This window comes from Cibotium barometz, chromosome 8, assembly GCF_041138505.1.
Source record: "Cibotium barometz isolate CiBa-2024 chromosome 8, ASM4113850v1, whole genome shotgun sequence".
In the NCBI taxonomy this organism is placed as follows: Eukaryota; Viridiplantae; Streptophyta; class Polypodiopsida; order Cyatheales; family Cibotiaceae; genus Cibotium; species Cibotium barometz.
Window position 1 is genome coordinate 34,379,885 of NC_141053.1, and position 23,187 is coordinate 34,403,071.

A 23,187-nucleotide genomic window follows, 5' to 3' on the forward strand; every position below is an offset into this window, starting at 1 on the left:
TAGGTTTTGCATTCTGTTTGATGAATTTATATTGCTATTGATACATTCTTTTCGCAACAAGGAATATCTTTATTTTTTAGAACCCAAATTATTGTTGGTTTGTATGGTCGAGACCCTTACAATGAGAGCTTTGGGCCCCTTGGAATTTACAGTTTGAGATTACAAAAGATTGCAGATCAACTACATGTACATGTAATGTTTGTGGACTATGAAAAGCCTGATAGGTTAGATTTTTGAGGCATAGGCACTGGACAATATAGAATTTTTCGGTTTGCTGTCTACAAGCCTGTTCAAACCCCATTCGCCTCAAATATTGATCCACCAAATGAGTTCTGTAAGGTTTTGTTGTTTTCCTACTTTTTTTTCCACGAAAATTTTATCTTGCACTACCCAATGCTTTTTTGCTAGATGGAGGCGAGAAGTATAGGCTTCCAAGGAGAGATAATCCAGGTGTGTGAAGATTGTTTTAAAGCTTTGTTCAGGTGTGTTGAGATTGCCAACATTATTTTGGGTTGAAATGCTTTGGTGCTTTATTCAATGAAATGAAATGAAGTGCTTTAGGAGTATATATATGGCAAGCATGGTGTGTTTATATAAAGGTTGGCAAGTTAGGGACCATAGGGCCCATCACACCATGGGCTCCAAAAATAAGACTCATCCCTACTTACCCTTCGAAGATGATAGTTTCTTTTTTTTTTTTAATTGTTTGGGATTAGAAAGTAAGAAAAAAAACACACCTCTGCATGCCATCGCTTTCACAATGAGAACTTGAGACTTGTGATCTTGGGACTCTAGAGCAACACCTCTCAAGCCACTAGTAATAAAGTAATAATAATATAGATGACAGGTCAAGCCACTAGAATTACATGTAAAATGGTAGAAAGTTGACAAGTTGTAAGGGTACCCGTCAACGCTGCGTGGCGTTAATAATCACCAAGGACCAGCACACATGTTACTCTTCAGCTTTCGATCTGTTTACCGAGAGGCTGTGGATCTTCCTTCTTGCAGTAGTTTGAGCGTGAGCAGGCGGAGGGGAGGCGACGAACTGCGACCGGCGTTTATGACGAGGGAAGAGTACAGGGAAGTGCGGGAGGAGGATAGGGCGTGGCGGCAGCTGCTACGCCCCCTCACAATTGCGGTCGCCGCGATCATCTTCGCTATCGTCACCGTCGCCGCAGCTGTGGCCCTGAGCGTGGTCTTCCCGCGCGGCAGCGGCCGCCCTTTCTGCTCAAAGCACCCCATACCCCCCTCAGGTATCACCGATGACTCCATGCACTCATACTTCTTCACAGAATACGAAGCTACGCAGTACTTCTTGCTCGTGGTCTTCATCCCCACCTTCCTTGTCTTCTTCGTCTCGGTCACTTACCTCATCGCAGGTAAATGCTAATTTTTTACATTTCTCCAAAATGATTGACATCACTCTATGCCCTCGCATCAAATTGCGTGTGTTCTCTAAAGTCTAGTTAGTAAAATTTTCAGCAGATCCAAACCCCCGCCCGCTCGCCCCAGCTGCAAGGGGCATGCATATACTTGATGAGACTGTCATGGAGTGGAGCTGATTTTCAAGCTTAGTGTAGTTTGACTTCCTTTAGGTTGCCTGCTAAAGATGAGTAACCTTTCGCAGGCATGGCTGTGGCTTATTCTGCTCCAGAGAGGCATGATTGTATCAACGTGGTGGAAAACAACTGTTGTGCTTCGAAAAGAGGTGTTTTTTTTTTCTTCACGTTGTTTGGCGATGTTCAGTTTTGATTTCATGTGTAAATTCCGCAGCGGTTCTTGTGGTTGTTTGTTTTGACAAAATTATGTAGTAGTTAAATTCAAGAGAGTGTTCACCCGAAAAAAAACAAGAACAAGAGAGTGGTTCTTGAGATTCATTAAGTTCTAACAAAGAACAAAAACAGAATCCCCAAAATTCAAAACGCTGACACTTGTGCATAAGGAAAATCACTCAACCATACACGACAAGGAGAGAGAGAGAGAGAGAGAGAGAGAGAGAGAGATTATGCTAACGTCTACTAGAGACCCAAAAGGTCTATGAGACCAAAAAGATGCTGCATGTAATCCATGTGTAAATTGAATGTCAAGGCAACATGAAAGGAAAAAGAGCAAGGCCTATGTATTATGTAGGTCCCTGTGTATACAATGTAGTAAGCAGAATTCAAAAATCTCATGTGTCTTGGACAGAGTATAGGGCGATGATATCCACCTCCTGCGTTAGTGGTGCCAGTAGCCACAGCCCCGTGCGACATTGGACGGCACAGACCAGTGCTGGGAGCTCATATGCAGCTTTGCTGCATGGCTCATTTGGCAAGCGTGCTGCAGTGAGACCATTGGAGGTGAACCCACTCCCCCTTGTGGAGACCATTCGTGCTATCTGGCCTGCCATCACTGCCTGCCTTGGAGAAAATCCATAGCATGATTTGATGTACCAACCACTACTCAACCAACGAGTGAGAGCATGGTCATGCTCTAGTAAAGAACCTTCTTCCGAATGCTCAGAAGAAGGGGGCAAGCTGCTCCACTGGAGTGATGTCAATCCTAACTTGGCATCCAAGATAATGAATTGGGGTACCTCTCAGAATCCACTGGAAAGACTCAACTGGTCTCCAAGCCGGTTTAGGGGATGAGCTAACCCATAATTCACGCGACTTGTGCTAGCTGATTTGTGTGCTTGAGGCCTGGCAAAAGATCTCAACTGCATCCGCAAACCTCTGGAGATTCTTCACATCTTTGGAGAGGTAGGCCACTAAGTCATCTGCGAACTCTGAATCAAGGAGATCCTCTTGAGATCTGATAGGAAGCCTGAGGCCTTGTAGTCTGGTCTCCTGGAAGCTAAAAAATTGCTCGTCGCTTGTGCTACAAAGAGGAGGGTCCTAATCTGGGCAGGGTTGGGGAGCCTTGAGATTAGGGGAAGTCTGTAGGCAGGTTACAAGTGGCTAGGGTTCATTATTATTGATAATCTATGGTTACTAGCTATTTATAGTTGGATTGTTATTTATAGCGGCAAGAGGCACTATATAAGTGATTTATGTTTTTGAGATTCAGTCAGTCATATTACTTGGCTGATGGTTTGTGCCTGGACTAGACTCTTGCCATAGACATGGCGGTTCACAGCTGGTTATGCTGAAGGTCCCTTAGGATAGGCTTTGGTGGTATGGGATGCCAGGGTTGAGTGGCTTGGAGTGTGGGGGGTGGAACCTTAGCCCTTGGCTGGGAGGAGATTCCTGATGGAATCTACAATTGGGAGGTGAGTTTGCCTGCACCCTTCGTTATGCTCTAACCTTGTGTGTTTAGCTTGTGTATCAGGTGGTCCTATGAGTGTCACAAAGGGCACAAGGGGACATCCTTGGCGTACTGAACGAGAAAGTGGAAACCTGTCATTCTGAGCGCCCTGGATAAGGACCTGGATGAGTAGAGGGCGGAGGCGCCTTAGACCCAGGCCCATCCTTCACATAGTCCCCTCGAGAAAGCTCCAATCCACCCTGTCGTAGGCTTTCTCGAAATCCAAAAGGAGAACTGCTAAGTCTTGCTAATGTAAACGGGCTGTGGTGGTCGCCTCCGAGAAGGTGAAGATGTTATCGACGATGCTCCTATCCTGGATGAAACCTATTTGTGTGCGATTGATTAGATCTGGGAGATGGGGCTACAGTTGATGGCTCATGGTTTTGGCTAGGATTTTGTAGGCTGTCCCCAAGAGGGTGATAGGTCTCCATTGGCGAATCTCCAACCTATTGTTCGGAATCAAGGTCTTACATGTGTGGCACTCATATAAGTGTGGTGGTATGTTTCTGTGTAAGGCTATTAAGTCTGGTCATGTGTGTGAACGACTATTAAGCTTGAATATGTGTGTCATGTGCAGAAGGCAGTGCCATGTCTAATCCCTGATCATATCCTTCATTAGGCAGCATTATTAGGCACATTTAGGGCATCTTCATCAGTATGCATCAGGTCAGCAGCATTTCAACACACATATATCAGGTCGGCAGCAGTAGAATATCAGTTGGCAGCATTTATGGTGAAGAGTTTGGCATTTTATGCTACATATTTTATGTCAGAGGACAAATCAGCTGGCCGACAACAGTTGAAGCTGGCTGACCAACATATCAGCATCATATATAAGAACATAGCATGTTAGCTCATTTCTCATCTTTCTCCCTTTTGGAGATTGGTCATAAGTAGTCAATAGCGCTTTTGGGAAGGCCTATGGCCAAGCATACATGTAACCTTTTCATTGTACATAATACATATACTGAAAACCAGTCTATCTCTCTCTCTTCTTTCATGCGTTTTGCATTAATGTTCCTACAGGGTAGCTTAAGGGCTGTGATTAACCGCATGCAGGCTTCCTCTATGTCACATTGGTATGAGAGCATCAGGTGTACCGTGTAGCCACATCACCAAGCACTGCAGGTCCCACAACTCCACATTAGAACATGTAAAGCGCCCATACCGGACAAGTAGTCCTACAAGGACTAGTAAGCCACACCCACCCTACCTTCATCGCGTGAGGACCAACCTCCACCCTAGGGGTGTCATACTTGCACCACAAGGGCATTGTCATAAGGGGTGTAGAGGTCCAAGCAAGGTAAACACAAGCAGTTAAGAAGCATCAGGAAGGTTAGGCATGTATTAGGTGAATCCTAAACATGTAGCCCATGGAAGTTAGGTCCTCAAAGGAGTACCTCTGTGGCTTCCTGGGAACAAGAGGAACCACCTCAATTAGGTGCCTTGATCAACCTCAGTCATCAATCATAAGTCAGTGCATTCAGGAACAAGGGAATGCATGCAAGGGGACAACATTGGAATAGATGCACAATCATGGAGTGGAATTTGAGTCAAAACAAGAGATTTAGTTAAGTTTCCGTAAGCCTAGCAGGGCGTGCTGTGACAGATCCAACCAGATGTCCATGAGATAGAAATATAGAGATATAAAATAGAGAGAGAGGGAGAGAGAGAAGGGATTCAGGGAACTTGCACAGTACACACGCACACTGAGTGGGGAACAGGCCTCGTCCCCTTCTAGGAATTTATTCAGGAACAATCCACGGGCATGCTGGCCAGGATCAATACAACAATGAATACAAAAGCAAACGAATATGCCGATGGGAATCCCAAGTCGAAGTCGATGTCGAGGCACGAGATCTTTGATGCCGAGCACACCTCGGGGATGACCACAAGAATATCTCACCAGGCTAGTACCAGATCCAATATCCAAAATCCAAGTCCAGATCCAAGTCCAAATCCAGATCTAAGTTCAAATCCAAGCCTAGATCCAAATCCAACACACTAGGTACACTGGTGGTATGTGAGGATGAGACGATCAACTGTAGGTTCTGTTGCCCAAGTCGGAGAAGGAGACAATCCACAAGGAAGCCACACAGATAGATGGCGCTGGTCCAAAGGTGATGGAGGTAGTGCTTCGGGTGGTGTTGGCGACCAATAGGCACAGCAGGTAGTCCAATCGGCAGCAGTAGTTGGCAGCGTCGGCTCTGTTAGCTAGTGCTTTGGTGATGCTGGAGATGTTGAGCAGAGGGTGCAGGCAATAGGTTCAGGTTGGCGGTGGCTAGTGCTAGCGATGCTAGTTGCGTTGGCAGCGCTGGGGCTGCACCGGCTAGTTGCGCTGGCTCGCTTGGCTAGGGTGGGCTGCGCTGGCTGGGCTGGCTAGCGCTGGCCACGTTGGTTGGGCTAGCTGGCGATGTTGGAAATTATTTCATCCCTAGATGGACTTTCCCATGCACATTCATGCTTGTATCTGCCTACATATGCATCTAGGCACCACATATTTTTTGCCTATTTTTAGGCATCATTTCAGATTTTTTATGCATTGTTGGCCAGTCCTCTGATTTGCTACTGGCCAACCAGCTCCTCTCCCACCTATATAAAGGTGGCTAGGCTTAGCCTCATTTTCATCTCTCTTTTCAGCTTCTGCAGTGATGGGCAGCATCTACGGGACCTCCCTCATGCTGCTCTACGTGATGTACTACCTTTTCTGGTGATATTCAGCAGTGATCTTCTTTTCTCCTTTATGCTTGCTGTCCCTACACAGTGTTGTACAGTTCTTGCAGCATTTCTTTGTGGGTATCACAACATAGTACCCATTCTTTCATGGTATAAGAGCGGGAAACATCTACAGGGACTTGCGTTTCTTTTCCCATGCTGCTGTTGACTGTTTACAGCATATAGGAGCTATTCACTGCTGTATTTCTTCATCAATAACCTGTGTTTTACTGTGGAGCTGTAGGACTGCCTCAAGTGCTGCGTTTTTCTTCCTACAGAGCTGCGTTTTTTCTCTTGGAGGTGATGGGCTTCTGGAGATCACCATTATTCCCTGTCGGGGATTCTCTTCTCTTCCCCTCTCATCCCTTTGGATGAGTATCTTCCTTCTCTTGTGTTGTTACATGCTGATGCTATTATTGCAGATTTTCTCTCCTCTCTTTCGGAGGAGGATAGTGGTTCTTCTATAGAGCAGGTGGATGATTTTGTTGAGATATCCTCACATATTCTGGAGGTGTTGGAAATTATTTCATCCCTAGATGGACTTTCCCATGCACATTCATGCTTGTATCTGGCTCCATATGAAGCCCTGCATATGCATCTAGGCACTACATATTTTTTTGCCTATTTTTAGGCGTCATTTCAGATTTTTTATGCATTGTCGGCCAGCCCTTTGATTTGCTACTAGCCGACCAGCTCCTCTCCCACCTATATAAAGGTGGCTAGGCTTAGCCTCATTTTCATCTCCCTTTTCAGCTTCTGCAGTGATAGGCAGCATCTACGGGACCTCCCTCATGCTGCTCCATGTGATGTACTACCTTTTCTGGTGATATTCAGCAGTGATCTTCTTTTCTCCTTTATGCTTGCTATCCATACACAGTGTTGTAAAGTTCTTGCAGCATTTCTTTGTGGGTATCATAGCATAGGACCCATTCTTTCAGACGATGGGTGCAGCAGCCAGGCGGTGGAATGACTAGGTGCTGCAGGTGTTGGAAGAGGCCCACTACAAGCAGACGGCGGCGGCGGCCAGTAGAGGTGATGAACAATAGGCACTGGTTGGCGCAAATAGTACAGAGGGCTGGCGGCGTTCGTGGTTGTACAGTACGGCCAGGCAGCACGAAAGCAGCAACTCGGATTGGTGGCAATAGCACATAGGAAGGCGGCAACAAGTAGGCGATGGAAATTCGGGTAGCGCAGATGTACGATCATCAATTGGCGAGGATGATGAAGATGACGATGAGCTTTTCTCTTCTACGATAGTGGCCACACCCTTGATGATGATGATGATGATGATGATTCCCCTTCAAGAGGGACTCTTGCTTCTTTTATACTTGGGGAAGCCTTGCTTTTTGCCAAAAGGTGATGCTTTTGCTTTGCTTTTCCCTTTTACTTTGCTTTTGGTCTTTTTAATAGTAGTAAAATATTACTCAACTTTAGTCAAAAGTTCTTGTTTTGCTTTTCTAGCTTTAGGGCCTTACTTTTTGACCCTAGAGTTGCTTTTTGAAAAAGTGGCTTTTAGCTTTTTGGTTTGGCTTGGTCTCCTCTTGCCAATGATGTCCCTAGCTCGTGGTTAACTCAGTTTGACTTTTTGCTTTTTCTCTGCTTTTTGACCAAAAATGGTGCTTTTCCATGTGCATACCTTATGGTCCCTGTCATCATGCCTTCTTCCACCTGTCTAGTGTCCCGGCAAGGGTTCCATCATACGAAATAGAGCTAGGAGAGCCAAATAGTTACAATTGCCAAGGAAGAAGTATGACAAGTCGGAATCCTAGAGCGGTGAAGGGATGACGATAGTCATCCAACGTCAAAGAAAGAAAAAGTTGGATTCCCATCATCAAGCTTAGCAAAAGGTGATGTCATGTGCACAAAGCAGTGCCATGTGTTATCTGTGACCACATCCCTCATTAGGCAACAGTATTAGGTGCATTTAGGGCATCTTCATCAGCATGCATCAGGTCGGTAGCAATTCAACACATATATTAGGTTGATAGTAGTAGAATATTAGTCGGCAGCATTCTGTGAGAGTTGGCAACATTTTTCAGTATTTATGGTGAAGAGTTTGGCATTTTATGCTACATGTTTTATGTCAGAGGACGAATCAGCTGGCCGATAGCAGTTGAAGCTAGTCGACCAACATATCAACATCATATATAAGAGTATAGCATGTTAGCTCATTTCTCATCTTTCTCCCTTTTGGAGATAGGTTATAAGTAGTCAGTAGCCCTTTTGGGAAGGCCTATGGCCATGTCATTGAAAGAATGGGTACTATGCTGAAATACCCACTCAAAAATGTTGCAAGAACTGTACAACACTGTATATGGACAACAAACATAAAGGAGAAAAGAAGATCACTGCTGAATATCACCAGAAAAGGTAGTACATCATGTGGAACAGAATGAGGGAGGTCCCGTAGATGCTGCCTATCACTGCAGAAGCTGAAAAGAGAGATGATTTGAGGGAAAAAAGGATCTAGACCTTTTATAGTACCTCAGTATGTTGGTCGGCCAGCTGTAGCAGGCCGACTGCATGGCTGTAGCAAAAAAAATGCTATAAAATGCCCTAAAAAATACCAAAAAATGGTAGAAAAAATGCTAAAAAATCTCTGCTAAGATATGCCAATGCAGGGCTTCATATGGAGCGAGATACAAGCATGAATATGCATGGGAAAGTCCATCTAGGGATGAAATAATTTCCAACACCTCCTCTTCAGCGCTAGATGGGTGGACCAACCCCGGCACGCTGGAAAAAATCCTCCAAAGAGTCTGAAGGAACAACCTCCTCATAAAAGGCACAAAGCTCGCGAAGATATGGTACATCTGAATACTGAGGTCGTCTCCGGAAGAAGCCACGAGAAGATCGAGAAGATATCAAAGACAAAACACCAGGATCAGTCTGGAGAGAGAAGCCTCAGGAAATGGAACCATAGATGGCTCCGAAAAATGTGGTACCTCCTCTGCATCTGCAACAAGTATTGGGACCGAAGTAGAATCCTCCTCTGAAGAAGAAGAAACTGAAACAACCATTGGAACAAATTGATCATCAATGATAGCTGAATTTGCCAGGTTCGAAGTAGGAACAAGCTCCAAGATAGTGGAAGGTGCCTCCTCTAAAACATAAGAAGGAGAAGCAACTGTCTGGAGAGAAGCCGCCAAAGTAGGAAGCTCCAGAATATGTGAGGATATCTCAACAAAATCAACCTCCTGCTCTGTAGAAGAACCATTATGCTCCTCTGAAAGAGAGGAGAGAAAATCTGCAATAATAGCATCAGCATGAAACAACACAAGGGAAGAGAGATACTCATCCAAAGGGATTAGAGGAACTGATAAGGTCTCTGTCAGAAACTCGTGTAAATAATCCTCTAGGGCATTGACTTTTGTATCAAAAGTCTCATGTGTGACCACTAGGATGGACTCATCCTGCTCCTGTGAAGATGAAAGAACAGGGGAATCATAGACAGCAAGAAAAGCCATCTTAGCATGAGACTTTGTACTCTCCTCTGTCGTTGGTGAAGTATCTGAGCCATCTATCGTGGGTGAAGTGTCTGAGCCATCGGAGGAGGACTCCTGCTTTGCTTTAGCTTTGTGGGAAGCAGCCTGTCGGGCAAAACATTTGGCCTCTGAATGACCAAGTCGGCCACAAAACTCACAAGATTCCTTCATCCTGGAACCCTTGTTGCTGTTAGAATTGTCAGAATTGTTGTCATCAGAAGATGACTTTGTGGTGACTTTCTGCTACTTGTTGTTGGAGTTCCCTTTTCCGCCTTTGCCTTTGCCCTTGTTAGAGGCAACAAAAGCAGACTCCGAGTTGCCTTTTCTGCGAAGCATGCACTTGTCGTGGAGATAACTCACGACTTCCTCAAAAGGGGGGAGAGGATCACGGAAATAAATATTATCCCTGAAAGAATCAAAGGAAGCAGGCAACTTACCAAGAAGTTTGTGGATGGGATTGTTGATGGTGCTCCCGTACTCCTCAAGTTGCAGCTTGATATGGGAGAACTCTCCAATCTTCTCAATCAATTTATCTGACTCAGTGATGGTAAGCTTCTCCAGATCTGACTCCAATTTGGCAATCTTCACTGTCGAAACTCTCCCATACCTCCTCTGGACCTCTGTCCACATCTGATGAGCATTACTCCGAGTGTCAAGACCCCGTGTTTTTCTCTGGATAGTATGTAGGTGTGCAGGGGGACATGGTGGACATTGTGAATGGCATCAGATTGGAGTTAAAAAGGAAACCCATGTGTGGACAACCCCAAGTTTGAAGGGGGCAAAGAGATTTTAAATCAAGGTTTTAAAAACCTTTAAAAACATTATAATGTACTTTATGAAAGTAAATGTGGCCCATATGCTATTATTGGGGCCACACGTGTGCTTTTTGGAAAAAGAGGGGCTGGCGGGCAGAAAAGAGGCTTCTCTGTTATGATGAAAAGGAGCTTTGGCTTGTGGAAAAAGAAGGCAGGCTGGTCGTGCCAGGGGACTGGGCTGCAGCTCTTTCTCTCTCTCTCCTTGGAGGACTGTCGGGCTGCAGGAAGCGCACAGCCGATCTCTCTCTTTCTCTTCACAAGTCTGGGGGAGCTTCTGGAGACTGAAGACAGGTCTCTCTCTTTCTCTCTCTTGCTTTTTGGGAGAAAACAGGGGGCTGTTGGGCTGCGTTTGGGCGCTTTTCTATGTGTGCAAAAGCTGAGAGCTGAACAGTAGGAGGAGGGCTGAAGCTGTGGCACATGCTCTTCTCTCTCTCTCTCTCTCTCCCTCTCTCTTGGTGCACAGGAGGGCTGGACTGTAGGCGCTCAGGGCTGCGTGCTCTTCTCCTGAGTGGCCAGGGGTGCTGGTTTCTCTGGACATAAAGGCGGATAGGGGCTGGTTTTTCATGAATATAGACATCATGTCGATGGCGTTCAACTGATGGAACTTTCAGCTTCTCTTTGCTTTGGTTCGGGACTGTTTTGGAAAGGGTTTATGGACTGTTTCGTGGCAGTGCATGTGGCTACGAACATGAGCAATGCTCGGGACTGTTTTGAGATCAGTTCGAGGACTGTTTATGGGCTGTTTTTGGTTGGCTGCAAATTCAGCTATGTGCTTGGGTTTCCGGCTGCAAGTACAGGTCAATTGAAAGTGTTTCTTGGCATGGGAGTGATGCAAGCTCACATGGCTGCGTGCTCATGGAGCAGATTGTTTTCTTCCTACTAGAAAGGAACAGAGGGACCTATAGTTATGGGCATCTCTATGTTCCCAGATGTTTCATGGAACAGGTAACTAGATGTATGCTGTTGTTGGCACTGTTGTTGAATGGTGCTGTGAATGGTTCTGTATGAAAACAGGACAAACGTTTCAAAGGGAAATAGGCCTAAGGGTTTCACGTGGAATCAGGTCGTAGGTTTCTCGAGGAAACATGTTTATGGTTCTCCAGGAGATAAGTCACATGCAGGTAGCGGTCACAGAAGTGGACACATGTTTGGTACAACCTTGCTACTGATTGGACAGGGGACAGGGAATCCATGACAGAGATGGATAGTATCCTTGGTAGGTAGAGAGGGAGTGTACAGGTGTGTCTACTGTATGGTATGCTGTGCTGTGATGCGAGTTCTCTTATGAGAGACAGTTTGGGAGTTTGTGTGTTGTCATGCAGAAGCACTGAATGTGTCAGGGTGTGATGCTGTTCATAGGGTGAGAGGCTATGGATGGTTGTGGCAACCCTGATCATGGGAGAAAGAGGGATCGTGAATCTTCATCGCGGCATCATCATCATGCAGATGAACAAGATGTACATAGGGATGCATATAGAAGGAAGAAGCCTCGAGAGTTCAAGTCCAGTGACAAGGATGTAAAGTTTGAAAACTTTTAGGGACGGATGGACTCTACCAAAGCACTTGCTTTCATTAGACAGTTTGAGATAGCTTTTTGCAATGAAGACTTTTCGGAAAAGTCTATGCTCAGGCATGTGGGAATGCATCTCAAGGATACGGCAAGTGATTGGTGGCTTGCAAAAATACTTGATGGAAGTGCTGCCCCAACTTGGTCTTCTTTCAAAATTCAGTTTTATGATCAATTCTTACCACCAAACTTTGCAAAGGATGTACGCAAGGAGTGGGATTGGCTGTCCCAAGATGAGGGAGAGTCCGTTGCTTCATACATAGCAAAGTTTTGGAAAATCCTTCTCAAGGTTACTCCCTTCATGAATATTGGAGAGGACGAGAAGAAGAGAAAGTTTGAATCGGGGCTCCATCACATCATTCAACAAAGCTTGGGAGTGTACCCAAATAAGACCATACAAGAGCTTATACACTCTGCCATGATTGCGGAGAACTTGCACATAAAAGCACCCACAAATAAGTCATTTGCAGGTCAAAACAAGAGCAAATTCAGGGCTGGTTATGACCAGAAAAAGGGTGGACAGCCACCTAAGAATGCTCCCAAAGATGGCCGAGATGCAGTCACGCCTCCTGTTGAAGTACCTTCCAAATCCTAACCCTAAGAGTTCACTCCCTTCATTTGGTATCAGAGCAGGTTGGCCTGCCCTGCCCGTACAGTTCCACGCCATCAGCTGCCTTCGCCTGCAAAACAGCCCGTACAATCACTCCAGCGCAGACAGCCGTAGAGTCCTGCGCAACCAGCTGTCGTACACTGCTCCTGACAGTCAGTTCCATACAGTACCTGTCCGTACTGGTTCGCCTGAGACTGTCCGTACATTCGTCGTCAGCTGCACGTACAGTCGCACAGGCGCTTGCTTTGCTCCGTACACAGTCGCCTAGTACCTGCAGCTCCGTACAGTACCTGCAGGCGACCTGTTTTGTTCCGTACCTGCAGCTGCACATCAGTCCCACGCCATCAGACTGTTCTGCTCCGTACACAGTCGCCCAGTACCTGCAGCTCCGTACAGTACCTGCAGCAGGCGACCACCAGTACCTGCTGCGTTTACCTGCAACAGCAGACCAGCACCTATCTGTCCACACAGGCGACAGCTGTTTCCGTATAGTACCTGCCGACTGTTTCCGTACAGCAGTCAATTAGTACCTGCAGCCTCGTACAGTCGCTTCTCCTTCGTACAGCACCCTGCAAAATCACATTTTGGTAAGCCTTACATGTTTTGAAATTAGGGCATTTTCTCTGTGAAAGTTTTCTGGGAGATACAGGGAGTTTTTTCTTGCAAAGAAATCTCTACAGGTTTTTTCCAAGGCTTTGGGTGCAGAAATTTTGGGGCAATTTTTTGGGCATTTTGGCACTGTGTGAGCCATTTTTATTGCTCTACTCAGTCAGTGGTGCATTGTGTTGCACATTTATGTCATGGACTCTATCAGTTGGATGCATTTCAGCCAGTGGATCAGTCTGCTTATAATGCATTCACTCTTACTCCAGCTATGGTTGATGCGGAGTTATGGCATGCTCACATGGAGCATGTAAATTTTGGTAGTCTTATGCTTATGCAACGACATAACATGTTGACAGACCTACCTCTTATGGAGAAGCCTCCAGATCACATATGTGATGGATGTATTTTGAGAAAAATGCATTGGTTTTCCTTTCCACGTGATCAGGCTCTACGAGCAACTGCAAAGTTGCAGCTTATACACAGTGATCTTTGTGGTTCCATGCAGACGAAGTCATCAGGAGGTTGCTTCTATTTTGCTACATTTATTGATGACTTCTCTCGTATATGCTGGGTCTTTCCGTTGACACAAAAATCACAGGTATATGATGCATTTTTGGCCTATGTAGCACTTGTTGAAACAGAGTCAGGATGCAAGGTTAAGACTCTCCGTTCTGACCGAGAGGGGGAATATGTGTCACACATGTTGAATTCCTTTCTTGAGAGTAGAGGTATCAAACATCAGTATACTACTCCTTATACTCCACAGCAGAATGGGGTTGCAGAAAGGAAGAATCGGTCACTCATGGAGATGGCTAGATGTATGTTAAAGGCAAAGAAGCTACCACATATCTTTTGGGTGGAAGCTGTTATGTGTGCTTGTCATATTTTGAATCGATGTCCCACAAAGGCATTGGTTTCCATTACTCCTTTTGAGGCTTGGCATGGCCGCAAGCCTTCGGTATCACATTTTCGTACTTTTGGGTGTCTTGCATATGCACACATACCCAAAGAGTTGAGGAGGAAGTTGGATGATAAAGCCACAAAATGTATTTTTGTTGGGTATAGCCATGAGAGCAAGGGCTACCGGTTATATGACCCACTGTCCAGGAAGATATTCACTAGTCGGGATGTGATTTTTGATGAAAAATCAGAAATATCCATGGCTGGTTATGATGTAAATCAGGCTGAAAATGATGTGTTTGAAGGTCTACCACCTATGGAGTTTCATTCCACAGTTGGTGATCCAACCCAGGAGGGTGCAGGACAGCCAGATGAAGATGGTGCAGAAATTCAGCAGGCAATTGAGCCAGAAGTTGAGCCAAATATGGGGCAGCAGGCTCCACAGGTTAGACACGAACCTAGATGGTATTTGAGGACATTACAGGACAGCCATCTAGAGGGTCCACTTGCTGGCCGTACTCGTAGGGAGACACGGACCAATGAGCATGCACACATCATGGATTTAAATATGGTTATGGCAGCCAGTTTACAAGATGATGATGAGCCTGATTCATTTGTGGATGCACGAGACAATGTGCATTGGAACAAAGCCATGCAGGATGAACTTGATTTCTATTAAAAAGAATCAAACATGGGATTTGGTTGATCTGTCCAAAGGCAAGAAAGCCATTGGTACTAAGTGGGTCTATAAGTTGAAAAGACATGCAGATGGATCCATTGACAGGTACAAAGCCCGTCTAGTTGCAAAGGGCTATGCAGAGAAGAAGGGCATTGATTATGAGGAGACATTTGCTCCTACATCCCATATGTTGACACTTAGGAGTGTCATTGCATTGGCTGCACATCGTGGTTGGGTTGTTCATCAGTTGGACATCAAGACTACTTTCCTACATGGGGACCTCGAGGAGGAAGTTCATGTACAACAGCCCATAGGTTTTGCAAAACATGGTCATGAAGGGAAAGTATGCAGGCTAAAAAAGGCCTTGTATGGTTTGAAACAAGCTCCACGAGCTTGGTATGCAAAGATAGATGCTTTCCTGCTCACTCAAGGCTTTGTGAACAGTCCATCAGAAGTCACTTTGTATGTAAAGAAAGAAGAGAAAGATCTGCTGGTCATCAGTCTTTATGTAGATGATCTTTTGCTCATGGGATCAAATGATGACAAAATTGCAGCTTTTAAAGAGATACTGCAACAGACATTTGACATGTCTGATTTGGGGCTCGTACACTACTATTGGGGCATACAGTTTGTCCAGGATAACAGAGGCATTGGGTTGTTGCAATCTCGGTATGTTGCTAAACTTCTGGAGGAGTTTAAATTTCAAGACTGCAAGCCTATTAGCACTCCTATGGAGCCTGGGATGAAACTGTCACTACAGGATGACAGTATTTTATTTGATGCCACTGCATATGCTCAAGTTGTTGGGTGCCTTATTTACTTGTGTACTACACGGCCAGATATTCAGTATGCCGTATCTCAGTTGAGCAGATTCATGCACAGCCCGCGATTGTCACATTGGCAAGCTGTGAAGCGTGTATTTCGGTATTTGCAGGGAACCTTGTCTCTTGGATTGCTTTATCCTGAGGGGGGTGACATGAAGCTATATGCTTACAGCGATTCAGATTGGGCTGGTGATTTTGATACCAGACATTCCACTAGTGGAAATTGTTTCTTTCTTGGCTCTTCATGTATTTCTTGGCTAAGCAAGAAACAGACCACAGTGGCTACTTCGTCTTGTGAGGCAGAGTACAGAGCAGCTTACACTACTACCGTTGAGTGTGTCTGGCTGCGTCGTCTTATGACTGATATGGATATTTCAGTGGAGGAGCCTACACCTATCTACACTGATAGTTTGCCGTGGCCAGGAATCCTGTGTTTCATGCTCGCACGAAACACATTGAGATTCACTATCACTTTGTTCGGGAGAGACTCCAGGCAGGTGATATCAGTCTGATTTACTGCCCTACAGATCAGAATGTGGCAGATATCTTTACCAAGGCATTACCACGTCCGAAATTCGAAGCATTCCGCACTGCTTTGAATTTGTTTCCTTTTGGTGGATGATGTACAATGATCACATATCACTCCAGGGGGTTTGTTGGGTTTTATGCTGTGTATGCACCCAGGGGAGTACTAGTGATCATCAGTAGGTTACTGGGGCACTTTTTACTTCAGTTAGTGGAGGTTTTTTCCCCAGTTTTAGCTTAGTTTCACTTATAAAGGTTTATAAGTGATTTGGTCCACCTGGCACTATTTATGGCCGGACCATGTGAACACACTATTAGGTCACATCCTTTTATGTGGCTATTGTACTTCACTTTTCAACAATCAATACATGAGTAGTCGTGTTCCTGTCTCTGACTCTCACGCCTCCTGTTGAAGTACCTTCCAAACCCTAACCCTAACAATTCACTCCCTTCACAGACAGTACACGGTTATGCGTAACCAAGGATTTGAGGCAAAAAGTGAGTGAGGAGTCACATAGTACATGGTTATGTGTAACCAAGGATTTGAGGCAACAAGTGATTGAGGAGTCACATGCACCACCTTATGTAGGGCATAGAGGTATTTCTTCTACTATGCAGGCATTGTAATGGTACTTCTGTTGGCCTAGCATGAGAAAGGATTTTGACAAGTATATATCCGAGTGCTTGACTTGTTGAAAGGTCGAGTGTAATCGCCAAAAGACTCCAGGACTGCTTATGCCTCTACCCGTGTGCAAGAGGCCATGGGAAAGTATAGCGATGGACTTCGTTTTTGACTTGTTAAAGTCAAAGTTTGGGAATGATGGTATTTGGACCATTGTGGACAGGTTCAGTAAGCAAGCGCATTTCATTCCAGTGAGGAAGACCACCAAGGTAGACCACATGGCAAGGATTTATCTGGCATAGGTGTTCAAACATCATGGAATGCCCAAGTCTATTGTTGGTGATCAAGATCCCAGGACTACCAGTTTGTTTTGGGGGGCATTGTTTGATAATGTGGGGACGAAATTAGATTTTTCTTCCTCATATCATCCACAGACGGATGGTGAGAGTGAGATAGCAAATTCAGCCATATTGGATTTGTTAAAGTGCTATGTGGTAGAACAGAAAAGGCAGTGGGAGAAGTATCTTCCACTAGTAGAGTTTGCCCACAACAATACATGTTACATGCTCTGAGGTTGATTGTGGTAACGCACAATAGGGCCTTCTTTATACCTTTATGTGGTGAGACTCTTTAGCATCCAAATTCACAGAGTAGAGAGAGAAGAGAATGAGAGTGTGAAGTAGATGGCACCTTATTGGGTCCCGAATACCCACTGAAGGGCCCCCCTTGCAAGCAGGAGTATTTGCTTATATTATTCTTTGGAGAATGTTGTACAATACTTGAGAAACAAGCGATATGAATGCCCAATGCAAGGACGAGGAAGATCCATACGTAGGTTGAGTATCCACCAATCCAAGGCTCTGTTGAAGACTCTTCGGGCCACTGATGCAAGTCCAGATAGCTGTAGGACTGCACATATGCTGGCTGAATGCTGAAGAGGATCTTCCTTGTAAGCCTGGAGAGAATAGGATGACTAGCTGCTGAATACTTTGGTGAAATACTGAATGAATAACTGCTGGTTTTAGGCGCCTCTTATATATGGACTATTGCTGCTGGTCAGCAAGTTTAGTTTGGACAAAATCTACAATTAATGCAACATTAAATGCTGCGCTTAGCATCTGTTGTGACAAATGTTACTGGCCGACTGCAGTCTTTTACCCGACCTGCTGCTGTCCTTCCAGATGCTGGCTGCCTTCTACCAAAGGGCTGTACATGCTGTCCGCTGGTCCTAGCTGTGCTCTAGGGCTGCCGACCGAGTCTTATAGCCATGGACTAGCCTTTGGCTGGGCCGGCCCATAGGCATGCTTCTCATGCTACTTAGCCCCTACATGGCTACTATATGCTACTGATGCAAAACCTACTACTAAGGCTGACTTCTACATGCACTTATCTGATGAATTCTCCAATTGGGTTAAGAGGACTGACTCTTGACTGAGCTCTAAGGCTCGGAGACTGACCTGCGTAGCTCGTGCTTACGCATCCTTCTACTGCTTAGCCCTTGACCTCTCTATGGCTGTCTACACGTGTACAAAAGCTATATCCAGATCTCTGACATACTCATCTACTGCAAAGATCTCATTCTTAGTTCTTAGAAGTGGTGGTAGTACAACTTTGCCATAAACAACCTCGAACGGTGCCTTTCTTGTGGAACTATGCACTGTATTATCACATGCACCCTGCACTGGGGTACACAGTGACACATTGGCATAATCATCAATCACAGTTGTCAGGTACGAAGGTACGAAACGAGACTAAGGTACGAAAAAATGGTACCGGTACGGGACTTTTTATTTTAGAAAAATAAGTTCCATAGAGGTACGGTTGACTTTAAAAAACACTTGAAAAATAGATATTTGTACGATGCAAAATCAAGAGAAGGTGGCAAGGTAGAAAGCCCCCATTGCCCAAATGGCCATAAAAAACAGTAAAACAAAACAGGAAGAAAAAAACAGACATAAAAAAAGTCACTAAATGAAAATGGCCATTAAAAAAAAAAACAGTTTCATAATAGTTTCGTACCGTTCCGTTTTTTACGTATCATGAGCGGGACTAGTTTCGCACACAACTGTGTCATCAATGCAACAATTTGTAGAAGGGCAGGAAGGTGATCGGGTATTATTGAAGTTTGAGAAAGCAAGGCTTCAAAAGCAGAAGGGCAAAGAGAAGGTTTATCCTAAGTTGTCCAATAGGTACTGTGAACCTTTCCAAATATTGTAAAAGAACAACGAAGTTGCGTTCAGGCTAACCTTCTCAGAGTGCTTTTTATGTGAGTCTCCTGAGAGCTTATAAGGGTCTCGAATTGGAACCAGTGAACGAGCCTGGTCCCAAGACACACTTCACCACTTGAGCTACCAACTCATTGGTGAGTATCCACAGGTTTTACGGGCATATTAGGAAGCTTCTAATTAATTGAGGACAACTTATTAGAATTCGAGGGGATGTCACCGGCCTTTGTATTTTGACATCCAAGGAACTAGGAACAAAGGAGAATACTCAAGGTTTGTATTCCATTGCATGGAATTGAGTGTACAAGAGTCATGGGACTAACCATCTCATGGAGACATTGTTAATCAATGAAGGAAATCGGGATTGAATACATGGATATGAATACTGTTAGTCTACCATGGTCAGACATTGACATGGGTAGTTGGATTACATTAGGAACTGGTGTAAAAACCAAGAAATTGGTGTCAAAACCAAGGAACTGTTTGGGCATTCATTTGTTCATTTGATTTATGCTTGTGAGCATATCTGCGTATGTGTGTCAAGGGTTAGGAATGCCTGGTTCAACCTAAGGACGAGCATGTGTGCACGTGTTTGTGTCTTCTGAGTTCTGACATAAAACAGGTGCGTGCTGATTATGACAGAGAGATCATGTTGGGAAACTCTTGCTTCAGGGCGACCCTAGAGGTGCAAGGGGTGGGAGTATCTGCAAGAGAGGTCATATACCCAAGGTCACGTTATGTGGAGGGTGAAAGTCGTGAGGGCAAGATGCTCCTCGAAGCCAAGCATAAGAGAAGAGGTCGACATTTAGACATGAAGAACCATGTCTCAAGAGCGAGAGAGAGAAGAGCTAGGCCCGCAACAAGAAAAAGCAAGGAAAAGCTAAGACAAAGCTAGACCTATTAGTTTAGGGAAATTGTTTAATAAGTTGGGGGGATGTCACCAAAGCATCAAAATACAGGTTGTTGACGTGCAAAAACCCGATGTAGCAAAAAAAAAGGGGTGGCAGTACTACTACTCTTTCTCTTGTTTATTTTCAGATTTTCTCAAGGTTTTACGTGTGAATTTGTTGTTTCTTGAAGATAAGCTAGGTACTCGTGCCACAGCCCTTGCGAAGGCCTGTTACACGATACTTGCCGCCGAAAGAGCAGCCCGAATGCAGAAACCTGCTGAGAAGGAAGCGGGAGAAAAGGGGGATGACTGACGGGCAAGAATGAGGACGACGGGCGGAGGGGGAAAGGAGGAGGAAGGCAACAAAAGGGGGCAGAGATGAGTGCAAGAGGTGGTTAAGGGGAAGGGCTCCTAGCTGGGAGAGGAGGCGGTGGAGGGTTGCGTGAATGGGGAGGCAGTGATGTTGGGGTGCTAGGAGGATGGAGAAGGCAAGGTGGGGTGAGCACAAGAGGATGGAGGCAGGGGGGACAGTGTGAAGGCAAAAGGTGGCAGTGGGAGATGAGGGTGCGGCAGTAGGCGGGTGTGCACGGTCTGGGGGTGACAGCGTGAGGGCTGGGGGAAGCAGCAGGAGGCGAGGGCGATAGAGATCGTGGGTGGAGGATAGCGCGAAGGGGGGAAGCAGAGGCTTAGGAGGGCAGGTGCATGCAAGGGGGGAGCTCCAGCTCTCAGCTTCCACTTGATCTGATACTCAGGGATCAACTTATTCCTAAGCTTCTTCTCCCTGAAATCTGGTAGAAGCTCCAGCTCATGTGGAACAAAGGACAAGTCCTCAACCTCTACCAGCTCCTAAGGTGTAACAACGTTATCCTAGTTTCTCCTCGAGACTACGCACATGAAAAACTGGATGAACTTTCCGCTTCCTTATTGTCTTTGCATTGCATAATGTACGATATTCGTGCCAGGTTGTGGACATAGGTGGTGCAGTTGACTATGGGCTTGTATAGAGCTTCAAGGTGGCCGTGCAACACTCTTTTTGTTTGCTATTGTTCGAACCTTTCTTAAATCTGGTCATCAGCTCCTCCACTGTAATGATCAGATGGTTGCCTCGACACAAAACTATGAACTAGTATTGAAGCTAAGTCATTCAATTATTGAAACAATGTTGGCTACCTGATAGCTGTCTGTTAATACTTTTTGTGAGAAAGTTCTTCTTTTGATAGGCCTTTATATTCTATGGTGACCTTTGGGAGGAATTGGATAAATATGAGATTTGACTTGCAAAGGGGTTTTGCTCTTTTGATGGAATGGCTCAAAGAACTGAAGTGTTGCATGGTATAATTGGTGTGTTTGCAGGTGGTGTTCGTTGTCTTGCCACTATGAATGCTTCCTTTGCCATTGTCTTTGGGCTTTTGGCTGTTTTCTTGGGCTCCACAATTCTGACATTGCAGACGGACTGTAGCATTACCCTATTTTTGACCTATGAAATGATTTGTTGGGGCCTTGTTCTGATGTATGGTGGCACTTTCCTTTTCCTGCGTCGGAAAGCTGCAGTGATTATGGATGAAGGTGAGTACTTCGGTAGTCAGACGATGGGCATGGAGTTACTGCAAGCTTCAGTCGATCCTCCATCTCCCAAAATGGAGAGAATATTGAATGCCCAATTGAGGTCTTGGATGGGTTCTTCAATTCTCTTCTTTGACGAGGAAGAGGGACCTGCAACAGGTGGCTTAAATGAAGCTTGGGAAGGCGATTTGTATGACAACCTTGAGAATGCAAGGAGAGTTAGGGGGGCGTAACATGTGTGTGTGTGTGTATAAGCTGTATTTATGTGTAGAAAGCAACGGATGGCCCCTAATGTAGTGAAAAGTGTCAACCTGTAGCTATGATGATGTGAAAGGCTGGTAGCAGTCTGATTCAGTATCTTCTGCATTTAGATAGTGAGGCTGGTCTTTTGACTATGTTTTTGCTTTGTTGGAATCCTTGAGTGCCGTTCTTGAAGTAAAATAGGGTAAGCATTGACAAGTGCATGCTCATAGTCAGTCTGGAAGGTAATGCTGAGATTTGATTGTTGTTAATGAGCACCTAATGTGTAAGCTTACTGATGGCAAGGTAATGCTGATGACATTCGGTTATGCATCTTGCTTAGCTCTCAACGTTTCAGATTGGTATTTGTGTAGGCTGCTGTTAAGCTTTCAGTCTCTCTGTAAGCATGCCTTGTGACATTATGGTCGGATCTCTTATATTGTGCTTTTATATTAAATCTGGCATATTGTTTACCCATATAGCTCAAGAATGCACTTGAATGACTGGGCACAACAAGAGGTTGTGTGTTGGGTTGAAATGCCAAGTGATCAACATCCTTGCTGGTGTGGAACGGGCAAGTACGCAGGGTGACGCTGTGTATGGTTGGAGTCTCCTGCCAAATTGATCCCAATGTCCGTGTAGGGTATGGATAATGTCTGTTCAGATGTAACTAATAGAATCTACTGGAGGAATGAGAGGACCCTTGATAGCCTTGTTGCAACACGCTCATCGAATGTGCAAGGTCATGATGGTACTGATAATCTCCCACCTTTGGTTAGTGTGGGTGTCAGGGGTGGTCCAGGGGCCACTGACGTCGACAAAGCTGCAGGGGGAACGCCATGAGAGCTCCAATGCTCAAGGATGTCTTTTAATGATGGGTTTGTTGACAAGATTTTCCATGCTAAAACTCTCAATCCACCTAATTGAGTTTGTGTGGTATGATCCAGTTTGAGTTACCTTGGGACTCTGATTTAAGGATTTCCCTCAATTTTGCTAATGGTATCATGCTAACAGCCATAGGAAACTTCTCCTGTTCCCTAATTTTTCTCATGGTATCATGCTAACGTCCGTAGGAAGCTTCCCCTGTTCCTTAGCATACAACATTGATAGGATTCTAGTTTTGGATCTACAAGTGTACTCTCAGTACTTCTATGACCTTGAGTTAGAGCTACAAATGTGATTTTCCTTGTCACCTTAACTGTGGATCTGGAAGTTAGGATTGAGTCTTCCGAAAATGGGACTCCTCCCATGGGATTGTTCTTCCATGTGTACACAAATTCACTTTTAAGGCATGGTCTCTTTTTCATATATACCCAAGACAATGCGCATGGAGAAAAACACCCAAATTGTGTCCTTCTAGGCACCGGGAAACATTATAGTCATTTGGTATCAATTCTGTAGAGCTCCCATGGCCATATTCCTTGACTGTCTATCCTCCTCCTCTTACTTGCTTCCATCTCTTGCTCTTCTTGGCTAGGCCAATTATGATCAAGGTTTTTCCATTTGTTGCTTTCCATATAGGGCTCACATGAGTTCACAAACCCAACACATGGACTCATTTGAGCGTTGTTTATCTCGGGATTTGGGGTCATTGACGAGGTGGATTGGAACCGAGAAGAAACTTGCATCAATAGTTA

At 45.1% G+C, this 23,187-nt stretch overlaps 1 protein-coding gene across 1 annotated transcript; it reads left to right on the top strand.

Moving 5' to 3' along the window:
- Positions 1–869: 869 nt before the first annotated feature.
- Positions 870–21,772, top strand: LOC147636180 (uncharacterized). The gene is made up of 3 exons (XM_086801618.1): positions 870–1,379; positions 1,628–1,708; positions 21,101–21,772. The coding sequence occupies exons 1-3, from the start codon at positions 950–952 to the stop codon at positions 21,541–21,543; spliced, it is 954 nt and encodes a 317-aa protein (XP_086657744.1). The 5' UTR covers positions 870–949; the 3' UTR covers positions 21,544–21,772.
- The last annotated feature ends 1,415 nt before the right edge of the window (positions 21,773–23,187 follow it).

Coding starts and splice junctions, on each gene's coding strand:
- LOC147636180 (XM_086801618.1), top strand. CDS start 950: ATGTTACTCTTCAGCTTTCGATCTGTTTACCGAGAGGCTGTGGATCTT. Junction 1,380..1,627: donor GGTCACTTACCTCATCGCAG/GTAAATGCTAAT, acceptor AACCTTTCGCAG/GCATGGCTGTGGCTTATTCT. Junction 1,709..21,100: donor CTGTTGTGCTTCGAAAAGAG/GTGTTTTTTTTT, acceptor GTGTGTTTGCAG/GTGGTGTTCGTTGTCTTGCC.